At 35.1% G+C, this 23,036-nt stretch overlaps 2 protein-coding genes across 6 annotated transcripts in view; both read right to left on the minus strand.

Moving 5' to 3' along the window:
* Window positions 1-23,036, minus strand: part of LOC100548747 (harmonin) — a 46,154-nt gene that overhangs the window by 5,781 nt on the left and 17,337 nt on the right. For 4 of the 5 annotated variants that reach the window (XM_085224243.1, XM_085224241.1, XM_085224244.1 and 1 more), the window contains exons 11-16: window positions 22,781-22,837; window positions 21,066-21,208; window positions 19,790-19,855; window positions 17,979-18,103; window positions 15,184-15,260; window positions 11-52 (exon numbers count right to left, since the gene is read on the minus strand). In XM_085224243.1, coding sequence (XP_085080369.1) covers window positions 11-52; window positions 15,184-15,260; window positions 17,979-18,103; window positions 19,790-19,855; window positions 21,066-21,208; window positions 22,781-22,837 — 510 coding nt within the window. The remainder of the gene's footprint in view (window positions 1-10; window positions 53-15,183; window positions 15,261-17,978; window positions 18,104-19,789; window positions 19,856-21,065; window positions 21,209-22,780; window positions 22,838-23,036) is intronic. The other variant, XM_085224242.1, reaches the window with a different exon arrangement.
* On the minus strand, window positions 59-15,177 carry LOC104911026 (harmonin-like). Its single transcript, XM_085224246.1, has 6 exons — window positions 11,948-15,177; window positions 11,451-11,567; window positions 9,198-9,437; window positions 7,254-7,310; window positions 5,673-5,792; window positions 59-2,889 (listed from the first exon to the last, which is right to left on the minus strand). Exons 1-6 carry the CDS (start codon window positions 12,032-12,034, stop codon window positions 2,818-2,820), a joined length of 693 nt encoding a protein of 230 aa, XP_085080372.1. The 5' UTR covers window positions 12,035-15,177; the 3' UTR covers window positions 59-2,817.

The following is a 23,036-nucleotide window of genomic DNA, read 5'->3' on the forward strand; positions in this document are numbered from 1 at the left end:
CTCTCCTTACCATTGAATGTGGATCAAAGTCTTCCACATATTTCTGGAAGCCCTGTGAATAAAATAAGACAGTTATAGAAGCACGTGCATGAGCCTCATGTTTAACACACAAACTCCATTTTAGCTATTAATGAGAAAATGTAATTCTGTAAGACAAGAAAAAAGACTGTAAATGGAGAAAAGCACAGAAAGGTAGCAAAGAGTCTGTCCTGACAGTCAGAAAAGATTTTAAAACCTTACAGTAAATCAGCAGTTAGATTCCACACTATGGAACAATTTTGAGGAACTGTTTACTATTCTTACTGGTTCCTCTCTACACCTGGCGGAGCTGAACATATTTATCACAGGAGAATATGTTCTGCCATGCACTTCTAAGTAACCTTTCTTGGGACTGTCATTACATTGGGCACTATTTCACACTGAGAGAAGTGACACTGTGATTTGCACATCACCAGCTCTGCTCCATGGACTCTAAGTTGTAGGACCAGACTCAAATTCCTTCTATCCTCCTCTTCATGGCATTTCAGGGAGTTGGTTGCACACCATGAGCAAACAAAGGACAAAAAGCAAATTTGTTTGTATGCAGTTCTGCAGAGAACTGAGAGTCCACACCTTATTTAGTATTTAAGTAAGAATTGGTTGCAGTGCACTTATGAACTGCTACTTTTGATGAACTAAATATTAGCAGTTTGATCATAGGCTTCAATGAGGACAGAATTTCATCTTGGGGGGGAAAAAAACCCCAATCATTCATGCTTTTAGAAAGCATATTAGTATTACAAACACTTTTTCTAAACTGGGAGAGACATTTTATAATGATAGTTACCTAAACAACTAATAGATTGAATACTGAATTAGTAGAGATCTCTGGTACAACTGTTGAAGTAGACATCTATGGTATTTGAGCAAACAACTTAGAGGAAAGGACTCCAATCTCAGCCAAGTCACTAATTCATTATGTAATGTAAAGCAACTCATTGAACTTTTTGCCCCAAGTCATCCTCATGGAAAACAGATGTTGCCCTTGAAGAAAATTTTCCTGGGAAAGCCACCTTTAAGCAGGACAAAAAGTAAAACTTCACAACAAAAAAACCTACAAATGAAGAAATTACGTGATCTGGATTCAACAAATGTACAAATACAGTCATGATGAAATGAACACATCCTCTGAACAATCATAAATTTACAGTGTAAGCAGTGCACACAAGATGCAAGCAAGAGCTAATAAACCAAGCAATTCTAACTGGAAACCACTGGGCTATTTCTACCTCCCACAGATTAAGGGGGAAAGTTATGAACATCCCTGACAATACTGTCAATTACAAGAACATTCAAATGAATAAATATCTGTAGAATACAGAAGATTAAAATGTTTATCTACATGAATATCTACTGAAACAAGTATCTGTCTGGACTTCTAGATAAAAGTTGATGCTGCTGCTTTGAATGGGAAAATAACTTTTTTAGAAAAGCAAATAAGCCAATGGCATGCTCTGATTGACATAAGGAGAAAAGAAGAATTAAAACATACTAATACTCAGTTTCAATAAGTCTTCAAGTTTGATTTGCTATCTCAGTCGAATCCAGTTTTCCATTCTGACCTAAACCTTCAGCTCATGCCATCTGAAGTCACCTGAATCTTCAGCAGTGAGTCTGTTCATAGAAATTCATCTTCTCAAATGGACACTTGAAAGATCTTATTAAGTTAGCATGTGTATGGTGGACATATCTTGTCTGGTGGGGAGTTTTTCAGTGGACTAATTAAAGTTTTAAATATTTGACATTTTGCTAGCATTTCACATATTAACTTGACTGCACCTATGAGACAGTCTTAATTTATCATTTTCATAAGGATACGTAATGATTAACCTTGAAGTTCTCAAAAAAATCATTTTTATTTTCCTTCTTTGCATTACAATTTCACTTATCTGGAAAAGGTGCCAATGTAATGATTCTACATATTAATTGACCCATGCTGAATATCAAGAAAGACTGAAACTAAACAAAAAAGGAAAAAGTCATGATTGATCTTCATGCTTTACCAAAGGTTCACCCTGTGAGCTTACAGCTTTGCCTCAACACTTTCATATAATATGATAATGCACATAACTTAGCTTGCACTAGTAAAGCTGTTTTAGACAGAAAGTGGCACTTTTAACAGCAACAGAGAACTTAAGCACAAAGTTCACTTAAAAGCACAATCTATTAAAACACAGAGCAGTCAACCAAAGAGGGAAAAATGGAAGTTTCAGCACTATGGTTATTTAAAGCTGCACAGAGGAAGGCAATAAATACAGTAATATGATAGAAAATCCTACACAATATGAATATATATATTATATATATCATATATTATATGTATAATGCTATATGAGTAGGTGCTTTCCACCATCAGTTCCTCTGATTTCCTACCAACAACTATGTCATGATAATAGATTTATTTGTTAAACTAAGAAAATATTTTATTACTGAATGCATTGTAACTGGAAGCTAAAAGTGAAAAAAAAAAAAAAAAACAAAAAAAAACCAGCTCTAGGAATATATTTTTAAAAAAATCACCCAATCTCAGGACATTTATCAGTGTTCAACAGTCTTAAACATTGCACTATGTAAGTAGCTACAAGATGGTTCAATCTGAAGCTCCTGTTTAGGCTACAGGAGCCACATGCACACTCTGCAATCTTACCAAGGCTAGCAGTTTTCATGCATTAGTGCTGCCTTAAGTCCTCTGTTTTAGAAACTGAGCAACAGGATAAGAAAAGAGGGTTTAAAATCTGCAACCAGTCAAAAGAAGTATCACGCAAAACATGGAAAATGTTATTTTACTTGTTTTTTGTTAGATCTAAATGATGAATTGTAAACCACCATCCTTTTAAACATCTCTTGTGGCTGCAAAAGAAAGAACACGGCCAAACCAGATATTAACTCCTTGCTGTAGACAAATATCACCTGATAACAAGAGAATTCAATGTTTTTTTGCTCATCTTGGGACTGAATCATACTTGCACTTTTTAGTACTCGTTCCCTACACACCTACAAGTGAGAGAATACACATAGCAAAATGATATCAAATCATAAAGGAACTACGTAGGTAGTGCACATTACCATATCCCAAAACTGTTGAGCCCCTTCCCAGCCACTTAACAACAAGAAATAATTATTTCTGTTCAGATGATCTTGTTGTAACTATGGTCAACAACTGAAATTTCTGACTATGTCTTATTGCTGCTACGTCTGATACACTTTACCTGCAGTCCTGCAGAATCAAGCTTCACATCTTGCAAGGAAAGCTTAAATATTAACTGTTCCTTTCTGAAACTCTATATCAAACCACAGTGGAGCTCAGGAGAGAAATTCACAATTGCATCAAGGCCTTCTAACACACAAACAGATGTTTGTGATAGCTGGGAGGGAAGACTAGCATCCATGTTGGTTTTGCCCTTCTGAAAACCCTACCACTGAATCATAGCCATCCTCCCCTGTTCTGAGAACCAAAACTTAACTAGCCTTGCCATGAGTGTATTTCAATTCACTCCAGTACTATGGAGCCACACAGCTGAAACAGCTTTTGATCCAGAGAGCTCTGTGCATTCCAGGCCACGTTCAACATTTAATTCCCATCCGTCACTTCCCTGTTTATAAGTGAAAATAATTTCATTTTCATGAAATATTAAAAAACCTGGAAATCCTAGCCTGAATTCACTTACTATAAACATTTAAGTAACAACAGTCTTCAAAGCTCCTGGCTTGGAGGTTTGGAAGGTTTTATCCATTTTTGCACAAACATACACGTACAGATACATATACACACAGACACTATACATACAAACATTACATATATAAAAAATATTATGCATATATATATGCATGGATTCTATTCATAACATATAAGACAGAGTCCGTGCAAGTCTTATTCTACATACTACTACTGTGGCTTCAAATGCAGCCAGGACGAATAACTCTTATAGCATTAAGATATTAATGGAGCAAAGAGCTAACTGGTCTACAAAAACAATTCACAGACAGATGTTTTTCTCCAAATCCTATTAGAATATTACTCTCAATGAAACTGTGATCTTCCAACTAATAAGGCAGTTGAGGAATCAAGATTATTGATATCTCAATCATTTTAGTACTCTTGTGGTCTGGACAGTGTGCATAGATGCATAACAAATAGTAAGAAATTTCCCTATGAAAATGAATCTTATTGCCAGTTTGTCACACTAATTGTAAGCAGTGACAGCAATATTTTCTATTTGTATCAAGACATTCTCATCACGCACAAGGGTATTATCAAATTTTCATACTACTTAGCATTTCCATATCAAGTATTTATTTTTCAACTTTTGATTGTATTAACTGTAGGTTATGCTTTTTACTCTTTTTAATCCTCCTCTATGGAATTTCAAATTGCACAGAAGTGATAAATTTCTAAACATAACTAAAATGGAAGTTCCTTGCATACAACTGAAGGAAATAACTATGTTAGAATGATTTTTATCTTTTTTTTCAAGCTCATCCATCTGCCTTATCTTGAGCAACTTACAAAACCTGCTTTAATTTTTCATTTCAATCTATTTATAATAGAGAAGTTTCACAGCAAATATTTCTATAGGAGAGCTGATTCGACAGCATTTGAATCTTTTTAAACTCTAATTGGGAAAGTAGAAGAACAATTGTGGAAGAAAGTAACAGAATAATCCTTCTCATTGCCACAAAATACAGCTAAAAATGTTGCGCATGTCATTTATTGTCAGATATAGCATAAGCTTTTAATGAAACAAATGGAATGCAAATGTGATGTTTTGCACTACATGGAAAGCTCACAGTACAATACACTGCCCTACTCTTGTAACTGTGTACATATACATGCACACGTCTACACACATACATATAATTGACACATAACACCAATGGTAACAAAACAAGCCAAAATTATCCTTAAGAATAACGTTGTAATTACTGATTTCTCCATCAGTTATCTTAGATGAAATTGCTGGGCTGACATGTGGGAGTTACCACTTGCCATAACAGTATTTCCTTCTTTTCAGAAAGCCATAGCTTATCTTCCTTCATAAAACAGTTCTTGAAGATGCTATATATCTGGTCAATAATATTTATCCTCAGCGTTTCTTCTTCATTTATATTTGAAACAGATATTGGTAAAATAAAAAAGTACCTAAGTGTGAACAGACTTTGCACCATCCATTTATTGATATCTAAGATACCAAGATTGTTTTCTCTCTGCCAACAAAGGAATTATATGCATAGATACATTTCAAGTATATTTATGACTATTTACAGAAGAAAAAAAAAGCAGTATAATAAAACTTTTTACTATTTCATTTCTGTTAAAAGGACCCATGATTATGAAAATGCAAATCAATGCACAAATAAGTGAAAAAACATCTGCAGTCTCTCCTAGAGAGATTAAGGTCTATATTGCTCTGTAATTCTACACACTAGTACAAAAACTGCCATTAATGTGACTCTTAGATTATGAACAACTGGAAAAATATCCTTTTGAACTTACCATTAGTGATTATTTGAAAGTCTATATGACTTTTACATAGCAGAAAATGAGACAAGCACTGCTTCTTTGAGAAGAAATCAATAACAAATCCCACAGTACTGTAACATTCACAAGAAAATAAAAGCATTAAAAGGCTTACCAGGGCCTCTGATTTGATAGTTGGCCTGACCATAAGGTTTGGGTCAGGATGAAGCATGACTGGTTTAGAGATTATTGGTACCCCTGGATGTCGTTGGGTAGGTGGACTTGGAGCAAATTGCTATGGGGGTTAATTTAAGATAATTACAATTTATAGCATAATTTATTATAAACCATAATTTCACCAAATACTCCAACATAGTTTATGCCAATGAATTTAATGATACTAATAGAAATGAACTAATAGAACATGTCTTACACAAATATTTTAAATGAGGTACTGTCAAAGTTAACAAATGAAAGCACAATTTCTCTTAAATACAAACAACAACTTTCTCCCTTAACCTTTGGCTTCACCAGCAAGATTATGGGAAAAATCTCATTTCTGCTTTTGGCATTCGTCCCATTAAAGCAATGAACTGAATGAGAAACGACAGGAAAAAATGCTAAAATTGAATGCAAGAAGATAGCAAACTTAAAATGAAATTTTAACCAATCGGTGGCTAAATGGATTTACACAAGATGAAATTCAATAGGACTGTAGTGATTTCCTTTCCACATAAATAACTTCAAGATAATTCAGCGTCAAGAACAAATGTTAGCTATGCTAACTACCTTCCCTTAACTCTACAAAGTACAAATATCCAGAGGCATTTGAAATCTAATCATCCAGCACGTACTAGATATGTGAATGATTCCACACTTCTTACTCAGTCAAAACTCCTACTGACGTCAAGTGTAGCTGTGCTCAAGTAAAAAGTTCAAAACTGAGCCCTGTGGGTTTAGTTTGACTTAACCCCGGCAACTCTCAGGACAGTCTTGTCAATGTTTCTCATCAGAAACATGGCCTATTCCAGATATTATTCACATGATACATGCTGTATCTTCTAAAATTATTTGAATTGCTTCCAGTAAATTGTTTTATTTATTTATTTAAAGAATTTTTGGAACTAGTTCTTTGGAAGTCCCTCAATTCATGTAGACATTCCTCAATTAATGTCATTTCCACTCCATAAAATATATTCTTACTTTCTGATTTCAGAAGAGAGAGAAAGTTCACAGATTAACTTTGTTAAAGTCACAATGGAACAGAATAATTTCTCCTGGAGTTGCGCAACATGAAGAGTGCCTCAGAATGGGGAAAACTGACATCCAGTCATCCCAAATTAAAATCAATGCAAACACTGGTGAAATAAATGCAGTTCTTCTCAAAAAAAAAAAGAAAAAAAGAGCTCACTTTGTAGCATGTAGCCATGATGTTTAAAGCACAGCTCAGTCCCACCTCTTTGTCTTGGCAGAAAAGCACTCTCACATGGTCAGTAGTGTAGAGACTTTTCATGGAACACACAAACTTTCAGTGTATATGGCTGAAGGTTTGAAATATGAAGTCTTCAGATCATTACAAGTCACTATCACTACCTGGCATTAGGTATCTTGTAACACAGGATATAGACACATGACTGCAAGTGCCAAATTTGAAATCAATCAGCCATGCAGAGTGAGACCCTTAACCTTTCCTTTACGTTACCATTACATGGAAAATTCATAAAACTACATTCATTATCAACAACGCATGACATACCAGTGGACTGCTTGACACGGCAGACACTTTGCCAACGTGGGAGGTGTTTCTTACAACCTAAACAACAGCAGACTTAGTACCGGGTTCAGGTAAAAATATACAGTTGCTAATAATCTTATGAAAGAGATACGTTTATACCAGGTGTTTTAATAGGTAGTTGCCAAGAACATACTTGACAGGAAACTTCATTCTTTTTGCCAGATATTTGTTAAGAGCTGAATTTGAAATACAATGATTTAGGGGGAAAAATAGCACCAAAGAAAAGATTTACAGTTTTGAATAAAATGACAAAAATATTCTTGGTGGAATATTCTTCCTTAATTTTTGCTTTGGTTGGCATAAATGCAAGATGTTTCATTATTGAAATAAAACAAAATGTTTTTGTTTTACTTGCAGCATTTTTAAAGAAGAGGCAAGGAGAAGCTGTTCACCTTCTGATTTTACTATCATGTCTGATACCACATTAGCAATACTAGGTTACTGCTAATACTGCTTATAAACAAAGCAGCTCTGGTTCAGTATTAGTACTTTATTAAGAGCTTAGTTCTTTCCTTGTATATACTGCTGATTATATTTAGTGAGAACTAGCCTACCATTACTGAAGGCTAGGTAATTTTTGTTGTTCTTGCCAGCTGTATTTTTCTTTAATTACTGACCTTTTGCTCAAAGACATCTGGCACTGAATAACTACCAGAAACATATATTGGAATATGTGAGTTTGACGTTAGATCCAGTTTGGAAGCTCCTGTGTTACCTTTAAAAATCAGACCCTTAGCATTAGATGCACATGTGCTTATTTATGGACAACAAGGAACACTTGTTATCCATAAGAATATACGACATCTCCATTTCAATGGATCTAGCATATTCTTGGCACTTCAAACTTGTAACCCAAATAAGAGGAAGCACTCTAAGAAGATAATAATGAAATATACATAGTTTGCATTAAGGCAGTTATTGACATAAAAATAATCTGCCAGTTTCCTCCAGAAGTGATAAACTTGCATATCCTTTCTCACTTTAACCAAAATCACGCAAAAGCAAAAGTCTAGTATTTCCAAGTAAAAATGCAAGAAAAAAAAAAAACAAGCAAACGAACACACACAATAGTGCAGGAACACACAAATCCATGCAGGAAAATTAACATGTAGGAAAGACACGACCATACAGGACCCTCTTCTGCTTTGAAACGAGCAATAATATTTTGGTATACAAATTGGAGTACACAAATCCCATCACAGTGCAAGAGAAAGGGCAATGCAGCAGCTGCCAATTCTCTCCTAGAATGAGATTTGGCACAAGATTTCTTATATACATGATCCTCTTTCAGACTGAGATTGTAATAAAGTTGGAATATTTTCTGAAGAAATCTCCAGCTCTTTTGTGTCAGTAAAAGTCAGCAAACCTGATTTACAGAAAGATCACCAACTCTTGTTCATTTAAAATTGCTTTACTGATAATTTATTCTGTATTGAAGTTTTAAAAGTTGGATTTTCTGATTTCATGCTAATTCTCTTCTTCTAATCTTTGCAGCTAACAAACCAACCCAATAAAATTTTAAAGACTTTCAGAGCAGTGATTTTCACTATACGGATAATTTTTCTCAGACTTGAATTAATTTGCTGTCTGACATTTTCTTTTTTAAACACTCACGTCCAAATGTCTTTTTAACTATTACATTCTGCCCAACATATTTGCATATGATCGGTCTGCAACACATGCAGGAAGGATGGAGCAAAACCCTTTAGGCTTAAATTACAAGAATAAATAATGAAACAACTTCTGGACTGCATTCACTATCAAACAACAAAAACACTTCATTTATTTTAATGTTAGAAATAGTAGACTGGCAGATCCAATAATGAAGTGGGTAATGGAACCAGGGAGGGAGGCCAAGCAGGGGAATGGTAGAGGCACATGCATCCAAACAGATAACGAGGTCACCTGGGAAGCTGGTGATACTGTTAGGACTGGACCTTTGGAAAGTGGAACATTCAATACAGGAAGTGGATGAGCTGATGATACTGGAGTAACAGCAACTGGTGATGGTGGAAGTGGCGCCACACGTTTTTCAACTTCATCTAAGTTTATATCATCAAGATCTGTGGTATGAAGCTGTAAGCCACCAGCAAACCGCCTCACTGATGTGGCAGAGGAAGAAGCAGAAGGACGTCCACTTGCCAACTATGCATGAGAGAACAAAAATCTGCCTTACCAGTTCATATCTGCAACAGCTCTGATGATACTGATGGCAAATCCTGCACCACCACCCAACCTAACTGCTCCGCTCCTGCTCTGAAATCTCCTGGCGTCTTGCACACAGAATATCATGAAGTGTTTCTATGGAAGCTTCTTTACATATCAAAGGAAAGCAACTTAAGGCATCCCTGAAGTTTCAAGACATTAAAAAAAAAAAAAAAAAAAGGAGAAGAAAACAATTTGCAGCAGATCATAATGGAGAAGGGGCAAGTAAAAGTAAAAAGTTATCAAAAAAAACAGCTTTGGGTTCCATGAAATACAAATCTTCAGGAAGCTCTGGACTTTTTAATTTCTATTGATCAACACAAGACTTGCAAATTGCACAATTTGAACAGAATAAGCCACTCACCTCCCAGAAACTTAGGAGAAAGTGTTTACAAGTATGAAGAAAGATTGCATATATGCTGTTAGAGTTACTAACATTACGTTTAGACATTTATCAGTGGTATAATTTAAGTATGTAAGAAACTCCAGTTGATAGATGCAACTATCTATCTATCTATATATAGATATATTATATATATATATATATATATATATATTAAGGAGAGATAAGCTGCTCTACAGGCACGTGCATCTTAGTCTAATCTGATACCATTTTCTCCAAATGGATTTCTGCTGACATTGAGATCTCATGTGCCATAATCACTTTTTGGTGCTAAAAAAACATACACATTTCTTCCCAAGTAAAGCATATCTTGGTTGCTCTTGTACCCAAGCAGCAGTTCAGGCCTGTAGTACCTGAAAATAGTTCAGCTGTATCTATTCCTCAGAAGCATTCCATCTTTACATTTTATATGAGTGTAACTGCTTGAGTAGTTTTGTAGAAGTACTACAATAGACTAATTATATGTAATGTAGAATTGGTGGCACAAATACAGAGTATTTGTTTCAAATGAGAGTAGAGCTCTGCAAGTGACTTTAGTCCATAATATTCCCTCCTGCTTTCCAAAAAGAGAGACAAAAATCTGGTAGAACCCACAAAGCTAAAGAAAACTTAGTGTAATCATTCCACCATTCTGGAGACCTATACCAAAGAACAAAGTGGATCCAAACCTATGAGTATGAAGAATAGAAGACCAGCTGTTTTTTTTCAGGGCTGCTGCATACTGACTCGTAGAAAATTTGACTAAGAGGGTTCCCCAAGGGTCCCTTTTGTGGTTGTGTGGTTGCAATTGCTTGGAGTCCCAGGGGAATTCAGTAGATTGTAGTGTTCCTCCTGAAAGCAGCTGTGCTTGGAAGAAAGCCACACAGCATGATGGTGGGAAAGCCTCTCTCCACAAATAGAGGCACGTAGCTAAGGCACAATCACTGCAACTTTCTTCATCTGAGGGGAGTACTTAAAACAAAGGATCTGATTATCTGGGAGGTTTTTTCTTTTGTCAGTCTCTTAATGTCACTTAGTTAGTTGCAATTAGTACTTGAATTGCGATTACAATTCAAGCAGGCATTAAAGAGATGATTAGCGATGCTCTTATTTGCATAGAATATTAAAAAAAAAAAAGCTGGATATTCTACTCTCACTTAGTAAATTTTATTGGCAGCATGTTCTACCTATCCCAAAGAGTGCTCATGAATCAATTAAGTTATTTTGTAGCAATAGCATACTGAAATGTACAAACCAGAAACATCAGCATTGATCTTTAACAGATGACATCATCTCTATCAACTACAGAAACATCAAACGCTATAGAGTCATTACGGTTGGAAAAAGACCTCCAAGATCATCTAGTCTAACCATCAGATTTACATTGCCATTCACCAACTGCTGACAGTTTTCTTCTTCTTTCCTTTTTCCTTTATTAGGATGAAGGCTGAGAAGGAAAGAACAAGACAATTTTTTTTTCTCTATTACATCTGGTAAAAGCTGTTGTTTTTAGGAGAAAACCAGTGAGTAATTTTGAGATCGTGCAGCATATAGAAAAGCCAGCGTTTTACCTCAGGAGATTCATTTTCCACAGAGGAAATCTGTTCTAACCGTGTCTGACAAAGTCTTTCCACCCAATGCTGCACTTTTTCTGATTCTTCCAGATCTTCACGTTCTGTTTCAGATACCTTAAGCATATCACCAGTGTATTAAAAAAAAGGATTGGAGATATAGTTACAGTACAAAGGCTTCAAACTTCAGATATGCCATTTAGATTAATTTTACAACTAGCTGTGCTTTTGAGAATGACTTCCTATTCTGTTGTCTTCCATTAAACTCATCACTAATTGTAGGCACTACATAAATGCAGAATTTTAGCCTCATTTGAACAAAAATTGATGATAGCAACAAGCAAACTTGGAAACAGAAGTTTGTAGTGAAATGTAATTCATTTTTAAACTTTGTTATCTTTGACAATTAAACAAGTGCCCTATTCAGATACCTCATCTGAAGATTCACCTCATTTTCCTCCAATATAATTTTGCACCTGATAGAAGATACAACATACCTCCTGCACAAGACGATTTATTTTCAGTTGTTTTTCTTTCTCCAGCATTCCTTCTTTCTCTTTGGCAAGTCTTTGCTCAAATTCCATTTCCTTTTTATTCTTCTTCTGTTCACAAAAACTGTCACTTTTTGACTTCTTTCTCTCCTTTCCTTTCTGGGAATTATTATTACATTTAAGCTAGATTTTTACATAAACTAAAAACATGGTTAACTTCAAGCTCAGTACATGAGTGTCTGCCTTGAAAACTGAAGTATAGTGCAAGTATGGAACCAGTCTTTCAGGTGTAGTTCTTAACTGCATTTCCTCTGCAATTTGCTAGAAATTCAACCTCTTTTGCATTGCCTGTACACAGCCATTTAGCTTATAAACTATTTGAGAGTTCAGCTTATTCCTCTGCAAAGCTACAACTGTAGAGCAGATAGGTCCACTAAAAAACTTCGAATAGTCAAACAGTTTTGATTAGTTCTCTTTAGTTAGTTTGGTTTGGTTAGTTATTATCTCTCTTCATTTGTTTCTACATCAGTAGGAGACTGACTGCTTCCAGACACTCGTGTACACACAGATGCGAACATTCTGCTTAAAAAAGAAAAAAGAAATGCTTCATACCTCATACATCCTAAACACACCATTGCATGCTTTAATACAAACATGCACCTATAAAAGAGAGGCTTAGATCAGTGGGGAAACTAAACTGCTCTCGGGAAAGAATTCCAGATCATGAAGACCAGTCCCTACCATCAGCAGCAAAAATCAGTCTTTGCGTGAAATAACACTGTACATAATAATTCTAAAATGTTGCATGCACTATGCAACCAAAGGGCAAGATTTCTTCATAGCCTTTTAGAAGCCCGTAATCCTGTTGGATGAGTTCAGTGGTAAGTTGACTACTGCTCTGTGGTTAAGTGTAGCTACTGTTGGAAAAACAATAATCTTTAGAGATAAAAAAGAAAAACCACAAAACAACCTTAAGTCAAACACCTAGCTTCTCATGTTTTAACATTCTATTGGCATGTTTTATGCAGGGTTAGTTAGTTTAGTTGCAATTTTTGATAAAATTTTATCCTCTAATAAATTAGAAGATACATTAAGTGCTATCTATGAAATGTAGTATCTGGAAGGTGGTAGTCAATCCACTAGCTACCAACATTTGAAAAATTACTGAATCTAAAGGCACGCTAAGCAGTACGCATGCCAAAGAGTTTCAAAATATCAACATCTGAGACAATCTTAGCTGCATTTATTGCTTTCAGATACAACAAGATGAGTCATCTCTTCTGTCCTTTTTCCCCATAGATTCAGTTAATTTCCTATTAAAGATATTTTAAGTGCAGAGTGAAATTTGTTTTTAGTGCACACACAGGAAATCCATTTGCAATTTTCAGCAGGAAGAAAATTTACCATTTGAATATTTTAAAGTATTTCTAAAAGCAAAAGGTTAAGGTACTTTCAAGTTTTAGTCCACATTGTGTAGCAGAATTCAACAGGAACTGAGTTGAATCTTTATTAATATATGAGAAGGTATTTGGAGACTCTGTAAATTATCTCAGTGAGCAGCCATAGCAAAAATCCCCTATTTGTGTGAAGAGGCTGAATTTTCATAACGTATTTATCTTTGTCAGATAATCCTAACCATACCGGATTTTATGTGTTTCAGATCCAAGATGATTTACAGTCACTAGCAATATGAAATGGCATCAGAGTACACTGTCATTTCCTTATTCTTTATTAAGATCAAAACCACTGGCATTTCTTATCCTCCTAGAAAGTTAAAATAATAGACATAAATGATGATTCAAATACTTTCTCTGTCCTCCTCAAAGACTTTGAGTTCTTCAGAGAGAGATCTATGAGCCCTCTTTGACAGTTTGTCCTACCCCAGTAAATTACCATCGGCCACCACAAGAAACAAACAACACAGAAACCTATGATATAACTAAGATATATTGAAAGAAATAAAGAGAACAAAGCAATAGCAGGAATAAAGTACTACTTGGAACTGCAGTAACGTTCTAGATGTGACTCTAGAGATTTAAGAAGTATTCCATCATACTTAAAGATTTTCTGGTATTTTTCTTCTGTGTGTGATTCACACAAGCCTTTTGCCTTCAGAACTCTCAATGGAAGATTTGCAGAAGTTTAACTGGAAACTGCACACGTGACTTCCATTGAATTTTTGCATCTTCAAAAACTTTTATTATTTATGGATTTATTTATTATTTTGAGGACTTTTGGATCTGTGCTGAACAGCTTTTGCAAAGTATACATCAATGCTCACTGCAGCTGGCAGGTTTTGAGAAGTTCTAAGCGTTCAAAAGAATGCATTCATAGGCAGATATATCTGAAAAGCATCTTAATTTCTACTTATTAAAGTGGAAGAGAAGAAAAGAGAGGAATTAAAATTCAAATGCACAGCAAACAAGCTCACTTATCACACTTTGTACCTTGCGGATTGTGGGAAATTTTCCTTCATACCGATAAAACCATCCAAAAGCTACAAAAAGGTAAAGGAAAAGTTGCTGTTTTAAGAAAAGTTGATGTCTAGTTCAGATTGATCCCTCTTGATACTGGTATAACTGGTTAAAATTTATTTGGAAGCGCAATGAATGTTCAATATTATATAACAAGAACAACCACTTCTTCATTAATTGTGCTAGCACATTTTGTCACAAATATCCTTATTTTGCTGATACACATTTTACATTAAGCAAAGCAAATGCAACAGTTAACTATTATACAGAACCATACAGCCATATGCATTGCTGAGATTTCTATAGTCCAAGTCCTACTTTACACAAACCATGTTATTAGCCTTATCAAAATGAAAAAGTAATCAAATTATTTCAAGTTTGCAGAACACAGTGGTGCTTAGAATGAGATGAAAAGCTGTTTCCCACAGTGAACTATGTACATGCAGGTGCATAAACATAAAAAAAAAGTGAGTAAAATCAGACAAAATAATTTAGTATTATAATTTTACATAATAAACACTGACAATACACAGAGTTCTCAATATAATCCATGTTTCCGTAGGATTGACATGTTTAGTGTTCTTGTCGAAGTATCTTTAGAAAGCAGTGACAACAGCAGTATCATAACCTTTCATCATACCAAAGGACAACATAGATTGCGCTCTAGCAGAACCAGATCATAGTTCAGTGTCAAGACTGACTGTCAGAAGGAAGAGAAACATAGGAAGGATCTGAATCAGGATAGGAAGTTAAGGCTGGATGGCAAACCTGTTTGTCCTGCTTCATGATCACTTCATCCATGTCATCTGTTTCAAGTTGGTCATGTGCAACTCCCTCTAAATCTACTAGAGAAACAAAGGAGGAAAGGAATGAGGAGACAGAAAGTCAACTGGAGATTCCCATGAAATAAAGAGACTGGTAATGGGGTGACTAGTAGTTTTCATGAAATAAAAAGAAATTAGCAATAAGGTATCTTGCCTCAAAAAAAAAAAAAAAAAAAAAAAAAAAAAAAAAAAAAAAGAAAAAGAAAAATGAATGATTGTAGTCCTGCTCAGATCAAATCAAATTCTAACTTCCTCTAACTTCAAAAAAACAGAGAAGATTTACACATGGCCAATTAGTCTGCTCTGCAATAAAGATAAATGTGCAGAGGTCAGTGGCTTTTCCTATTAAGCCATCAGAAGTCCTGAGATGCCTGGCTTCAGAAACAGATAACGGCCTTCTGTTGCACTGCCAACATGGCAAACACTGTATAGGGAGAACACTGTCCGGAAGAGTCAGAAAACTAAATGGATAAAACATTTCCCCCAGCTCAGTTTCTTACCCATGGAAAGAAAACTGACTTGCACACTCATGAAAGAAATAATGTAATTGAGTTAGGAAATGACTCAGGTTTCCCTTAAATTATGTAATATCTGCTCCATAAGCATTTCCCACTACTTACTTTGTGTATTACCATTTCAGTACACTCTCTGATCATCGTCTACAGCTTCCAACTTAGCTTCTTAACTGCAAATTAAGCTCCAAGCACCTTAAATTCCTTTGGAAAACTTAACACCTCAGTGTAATTCCTCACTGAAAAGTTGCAGTGTACAAAAAAAAATACCCCCTCAATCTCTCAAATAATTTTGATGCAGACTGCCCAGTGATAACAAATCAGGCTCTGCAGACTATTTGTTAAAGAGTTTTTGCAATAGATGAAAAAAGACATGAAAAGGAGGGCTGGGAAGAAAATAGAAGATTAACAGCAGGATCCATGGGGAAAGGTGACAATAAGATGGGAACAGAAAAAGAGAAAAAAAGCAGGATTTCTTTCTCCCACTAACAGATGGTCTATTAAAGATGTTAACATCTGCTACACATACTAGCTCACAGACAAATGCACAGATTTTGCAAATGCTTACAAGTGTCCTTGCTTCCCCAGAGGATTAGGTCACTGGGAATTGGAAATTCTGATTTCTTTAGTAGATGCTTACGTCCATACAAGCTCTTAGTATGCATGATCACAGACAAATACAACAACAATTTCTGTATGAACTCCAAACATTGTTATGCCATTATTTAATTTTCAATATAGTAATCTAAAAAGCTTTAAGTCCAGAAGATGGTATACGAAATAATTCAGCCTTAAAATGAATAAAGGAGGTCTGAAAGTCATAACAGTAAGAAGTTGATTTGTTAAAAGAGAAAAAGAGTGGGAAAAGTAGAGCATTTATCCAGTGCTCTACTGTCATCATGCAGTTATAGCTTCTGTTGTAGTCACATTCATTATGTGAATGATATATACTCAATTGTTTACTTAAAGGTTATAATTAAATATTGACTCTTACAACACAACTTGTAGTTCAGTACAAGAAGTGAGAATTATTATTATTATTTTTTTTTTTTCAGGCAATGGGGAACACGTGGCCTCATGCTGAGTGAGAATGGGAGATGCTAAGAATGGGCTCAGTCACTTCCTATTTGTAAAAGAGAAGTGAGGGAGCTGTAAGACATTCCTGGGGTTCCCAAGTCTGCCAAAATAAAAGACAATCAGGTCCTGCTGAAAAGAGGACAGAATCTTATGAAAGCTAAACATTGCATTCATTTCTTTCAAGCCAAAAGAAGCACAAGTTCAAGACAAAATACATAAAATACACAAAACTGTTATCTCCATCCTTCATAATACTTCAATTAAGTAATTAACATAATTCTTCAAATTAAGAGTGAGGGAGAAGAAAAAGATAGCATTAGAAAGAGCACAACAAAGAGCATTCATTCACTCCAACCCAAACTGCAAATCTTGTATTAGTTTTGTATTTTCCAAATTTACTTCCCAAGGCCTCTCACTAAATTTAAAAGAAGTTAAATTACTTTCTGATATGATTAATATAGAAAGTCAAAATTATTCCCAAATGAGAAAAAAGAATAGAAACATTTGTCCCTTACCCCTCCTTCATACCTTCCTTTTCAGAAGTAACAAATCTATGACTTCTTACAAATGGAAGAAAATTATAACTTACTATAAGTAACATCGTCTTCATTGAAGTAAAAACTCTTACATGTATGTAATTCAGCATTTCATTTTTGGCTTATGTACATGCACATTATATATATATGTACCATCGTATATATATAAAATATAAACACTAATTTCTTTTGGACATATAATGGAAACCACATGTCCACTGATTCAAGAACACCTCCATTAGAAGTTTGACAAGTGACACACACAAAAAAAACCAACAAGGAATGCAATATATCTGAACCCCAAATTAAAAGAGATCACGTTTCAAGCAATGATTTCTTAGTTAACTTTTATTTCCTCCCTGCAGCTGGTTGTAAAAAAAAAAACAAAACCAAAAAAACAAAAAAAAAAACAAAACCCCACCATGATTGTTTGAGTGGTTGTAGCATTTGTGAGCTGCGTACCTCCTCAGAGCCATTAAATACAATTCTCATGTGCTCCCAGTCTTCTGAAAATCACAAACTAACCCAGCTTAGACATACAATATATTCCATACAACTTGATGCGTCTGAAACAAAAAAGTCACCAAGGAATCAGTCTGAAATCAATTACTTACTTTTGTGTTTAGAGCGAGGAGCAGAGTGCACTTCTGCAGTTACAGTTTTCAGAGGTTTGGGAGGCTCTTTAGGACCCCAGTCTTCTTCCCACTCCTTTTTAAATTTCTCTTCCTCTGCTGTTATCCTATGTGGAAATAAAATGCAGCTATGAATACAAAGTATAAAAATAACAACACAGACATCAATTCATTAGAATTGTTTACTCTGTAGCACATTTTGGTTTGTTTGTTTGTTTTCCATTAATGCATCATAAAATGCCTCTTGCACCAAACCAAAATCCTTTCAGTGATTTAAGAGTCATTTTTTGAAGAACCTAATGACTTCTTTCTAATTTGCTGGAAATATGTTCAAACACTAAATGAGCATTTACTTACATACTCCAAAATTACAGATGGAAAAAAAAGCTATTTTAATGTTATCTATTCATAGTCTTTGATATCTCAATGGCTATTAGGATAACCTATAAACTCTGTGTAAAATACTCCGATTTTCATATTAAGTTAAGTTGTATATATACAGATATATAAATGGATTCACAAATTTTAAGCCAAGAGGAATACATAACACCACTACCACCTTAACTGAAGTTGCCAACTGTTTCTCGTTTTTTTTTTTCCCACTTTAAAATTTGAAGTATATATTAGAAAAATAGCATTTTAACTAAAATATGAAATTTAAAAGTATCTATAACATGCCTAGAGTCAAAAGTTTCAGTTGTAAATTTTAATTTGGATCTTATTTCTATTTTGATGATTGCTTCCTAAAGACATAGTTCTAAGGCTACACTAAAAAAATGATTCATTTGGCAGTGAAATATAAACATTGCTGAGACAGAAAACACATTAAAGTCAGCATTTTAGAAAAATAGTCACACTGCAGGAAAAAGTAGTTCATAAAACAAGGAAAAAAAAACTAGAAAGGCACCACCACCAATAAAGTGACACATTGAAGGAAAATTCTGAAAATCACACATCACAACAGTAGTACAACAACCTAATAACTCATAGCTTCATATACAATGCCCTTAAGTGGCCTAAGATCTATTCTTAGCTCTATTCTGTCTTGAACTGGTAAATTGACAAACAGTGCCAAAATTTACCAGATCTTATATGATACTATTTGCATTTGCATTTGGATTTTAGCTAAGATAAATTTAAAACATAACCACATGGCCAAAGCACTATTTAATCTGCACTGGAAGTCAGTATTTAAAATTGGAAGCACAGTCAGCAGCAAGGCACATTGAAAAGAATGTTTAAACTTGTAATTATATTTAATAAAAAAAAAAATCTACGGTGTTACAATGTAACTTGAAGTATACTGAGAATTAATGATCTCTATCATTTAGGCATATCTAATTTTTTTTCTTAAAATTTGTTTTCCAGCTCTTCAGTCATTCTTCTGTTTCTTCTTTGACCAATTTCATTGCAACATTCATTTCTTTTCCATTAAAATTAAAAATGAGAAGTAGAATAATCAAGTTCTGAGACACAAATTCTTTTATCTGGTGTTCTGTACATATCTATTTGACACATACTTTATAACATATTTTTAAAAAGAACATTCAACTTGAAGTTTATATTATTTATTATCAACATAACACTTGTGTTTTCCAGGTGCTGCTTCTCAGTTTCCCATTCTGCAACTCTGTGGTGCTCTTATTGAGATGCATGGGATACTACACTTCACTAAATATACAATTTTATTAGAGAAGAATGTTTTCAGTCAGATCTAATACATAATAATCCTCTTTTTTTTTTTTCTCCTCCTTTTTCCAGGCAGCATATTGCCTCTGTAGATTGTTACTTACTGCTCAATTTCTCTGCGATATCTCTCTTCTTCCTCTGCAGCCTTCTGGGAAATTTCCATTTTTCTTCTATAACAGGAATTAGGACACCATGATAAAAATAGTATTTTCTGAGTAAGAACTTGCACAAAATGTGTCAGCATATAATTATTGAAATATATGGACAGCAAATACATACACAGCGAAAAAAATGCTTTTTTTTTTTTTTTAATAAAGTCTTTAAGATATCAAGGGTTCAACATCTGTTCAAACCTTGAGGACACCTGTGCCCAGGTGGCCAAGAAGGCCAATGGCATCCTGGCTTGCATCAGAAACAGTGTTGCCAGCAGGAGCAGAGAGGTGATTGTTCCCCTGTACTCAGCTCTGGTGAGGCCGCACCTTGAGTACTGTGCCCAGTTTTGGGCCCCTCACTGCAAGAAAGACATTGAGGCCCTGGAACGTGTTCAAAGGAGGGCAACAAAGCTGATGAGGACAGGCCACATGAGGTGAGGCTGAAGGAGCTGGGATTGTTCAGTCTGGAGAAGAGGAGGCTCAGGGGAGACCTCATTGCTCTCTATAACTTCCGGAAAGGAGGCTGTAGTGAGCTGGGGGTCGGCCTCTTCTCTCATGTCATTAGTGATAGGACCATAGGGAATGGTTTCAAGCTACGGCAGGGGAGATTCAAGCTGGACATTAGGAAGTATTACTTTTCAGAAGGGGTGGTCAGGCACTGGAATGGACTGCCCAGGGAGGTGGTGGAGTCACCGACCCTGGGGATGTTCAAGGAAAGACTGGATGTTGCGTTGAGGGACATGGTTTAGTGGGAGCTATTGGTAATAGGTGAACGGTTGGACTGGATAATCTTTTAGGTCTTTTCCAACCTTGGTGATTCTATGATTCTACATTCGTGACCATGTGCATAGCAAGGACACATCATCTATTGAACTCTAACTCTCTATCTCCTTCTGAGACAGTATTATAGCGTGTTATTCTAAGAGTACAAATTTGTTATTACCATCCTACTAAAAATCATAGAGAAGGGAATGGCATCAAGAAAATGCCCAATACTCCAAGCATTGGGAGTATGACAGCTGGGGAAGAACGTAACCCTTTAACTCAATGCACCTATTTGAATTATGCTGGTTTTGAAAACCCAAAATATCAGTGGAATTAGGAATCATGAATACAGACTCCATAAGATCAAGTTCAGCTGGGAATCTTCTTATAATTATTCCTGTCTTACTTGCCCTCTTCAAATCCAAGCCAAAATTTTTCAGACCCTCCTGAGCAGATTCCTTACAATCTCTCTTTCTCTTGCTGCTCTTTGATGATTTTGTTAGTCTCCACTGCAAGTCGCTTCTGATGCATTAACTCCTGGCGTTCCAGCTCACGAAGATGTGCTTCTCTCTGTCTCTCTTCTTCAGTCATGAATAGTTCCTTTCCCTGCAATCAGCACCCCAACACAAATCAGTCACTTGAGAGTCTCACAAGTGCAGTTTTCCTAGGAAATAATTCAGAACTTCTTACGTAACACATAAGCACATTTGCCATTACCTCCCATTATTTTCAGTCAAGAATGCTCTGTGAAAGACTAAAAGATTGGCCACTTCACTCCAAAGAAATATCCCAGTTTTGGAGTAATGCGTGATGTGCTAAATTGTCATCGTCTTTTAACGTTCTTGTACCTGGCTGCTACAGAATACCATACAGCAGGGAATGTAGTTTGCAAGAGGTTATATCAGCTGATGTGCTTCAGCTGGTTTTATTCCTATTTGATTTGCTTTACAGTTAAGAATCCAGAAAATACTACTCAAGAAAGGTGTATCAGTGGTGCTGATTGTGGAATACGTTGAAAATATTTAGTTATTACTGAAATTTAAATCCCATTAATTATCGATGCATAAATTTTCAAAATTCTATGGCTTTAAAGCTCATGAACAGAAACAGGCAATGAAGAATGCCTTTGTGCCATGGTCTTTACTTAACCAGAAAAGAGGATTCAAGAAACAAAATTTATCTATTGCAATTTCTTCTTGGGTACAGAGATATGTACCAAGAAAAGGAGAAAGAAATGAGGTGAAGTACAGTGGAGTTGAAGAGCTCCACAGCAAAAATTTTAATGAGGCCAATGGCAAACACACTTCTTCTAACAGCTTGTAGCATCTCTTGGAACTGAAATCCTTTGGATGTTCATTAGGAGATGATTAATCAGCTAGCCTGGAGCATTTCTTTAAACAATTTTATCATGCCTTTGAATAATTGTCTCCCACAGTAAGAGTTGTTTAATTAAAATATGGTTTCCTTCATACAGATAAACAGCATGTAACAACCCTTATGAAATAGTCTAAATTATTTATTAAACCTTGTTTCTATTTAATTCAAATGTGAGGTAATTATAAAGTATCTTCTTTGATTAGTCTACTGAACTTAAGTATGCTCTTGTATAAAACTGCCAGAAGGATTAAAGCAGAAAAAGTATTGAAATACTATTGGAAAGCCACAGTGAAATCAGGAGAAATTAATTTCAGCTGACTTTAGATCAGGACCCAAAGGCACATTGTTCTCTTGTACAAACAACAAAAATAAAAAATTGAACAGTTTTCAATGTGTTGAATACAGTAAAGAAAACAGATCTAACAGTTGTACAAGGAATATATTAATAATAATTAATTAGGATAAAATGTTAATTGACTCAAACTTTCATGTTTGAGAAGCAGCTGTCAGAACACAAGCTCTAAAATATGAAAAAATCATTACCATAAAATTAATTCCCTGTCCTTGCAAGTGAACAGTATTGTCCTGGCGCTTAACATGAACAATACACATTCCTGGAACTGTTGTATTTGAGCATACTAGAAATAATAAGAAGCCCCTCCAAATGGCTTCAGTTTGACCGAATTTGGCAGTAAAAACATCATAATGAAATGCAGCTTTGTTTTTTTATTTATTTTCACTATTTATTTGTCCACACAGTAATTTTCACAAACATTGTGCTTTTGTAAACATACTACTTACAGCGCCTGCCACTACAGAGATAGTCAAAGTACGGCTACTTTTGAGCACTCTGACAGCCTGCAAATTAAAATAAAACAAAAATTAGTCTGCATTTAGTGGTAAACATGATGTGCACATACGATGAAATGTGCTGGTTGTCAAGGTTGGAATTTCAAAAAGACCTAACCGAACTGAAAACAAGAAGTGGTATCTATTCAGATCTCCAAATCCTCATACTGAATGTACAGCCTTTAAGTAGTTCAGTATCAAAACTTTT

This window comes from Meleagris gallopavo, chromosome 5 (assembly GCF_905368555.1).
Source record: "Meleagris gallopavo chromosome 5, MGAL_WU_HG_1.1, whole genome shotgun sequence".
Lineage (NCBI taxonomy): Eukaryota > Metazoa > Chordata > Aves > Galliformes > Phasianidae > Meleagris > Meleagris gallopavo.

Bases quoted from the DNA above. Each gene is read 5' to 3' on its own strand.
- LOC104911026 (XM_085224246.1), bottom strand. From the start codon at position 12,034: ATGGAATTTGAGCAAAGACTTGCCAAAGAGAAAGAAGGAATGCTGGAG. The intron at 9,438-11,450 runs GTAAAACGCTGG...TCTCATGCATAG, and splicing joins TGGAAAATGAATCTCCTGAG to TTGGCAAGTGGACGTCCTTC. The intron at 2,890-5,672 runs GTAAGCCTTTTA...TTTCTTTTGCAG, and splicing joins CTATCAAATCAGAGGCCCTG to CCACAAGAGATGTTTAAAAG.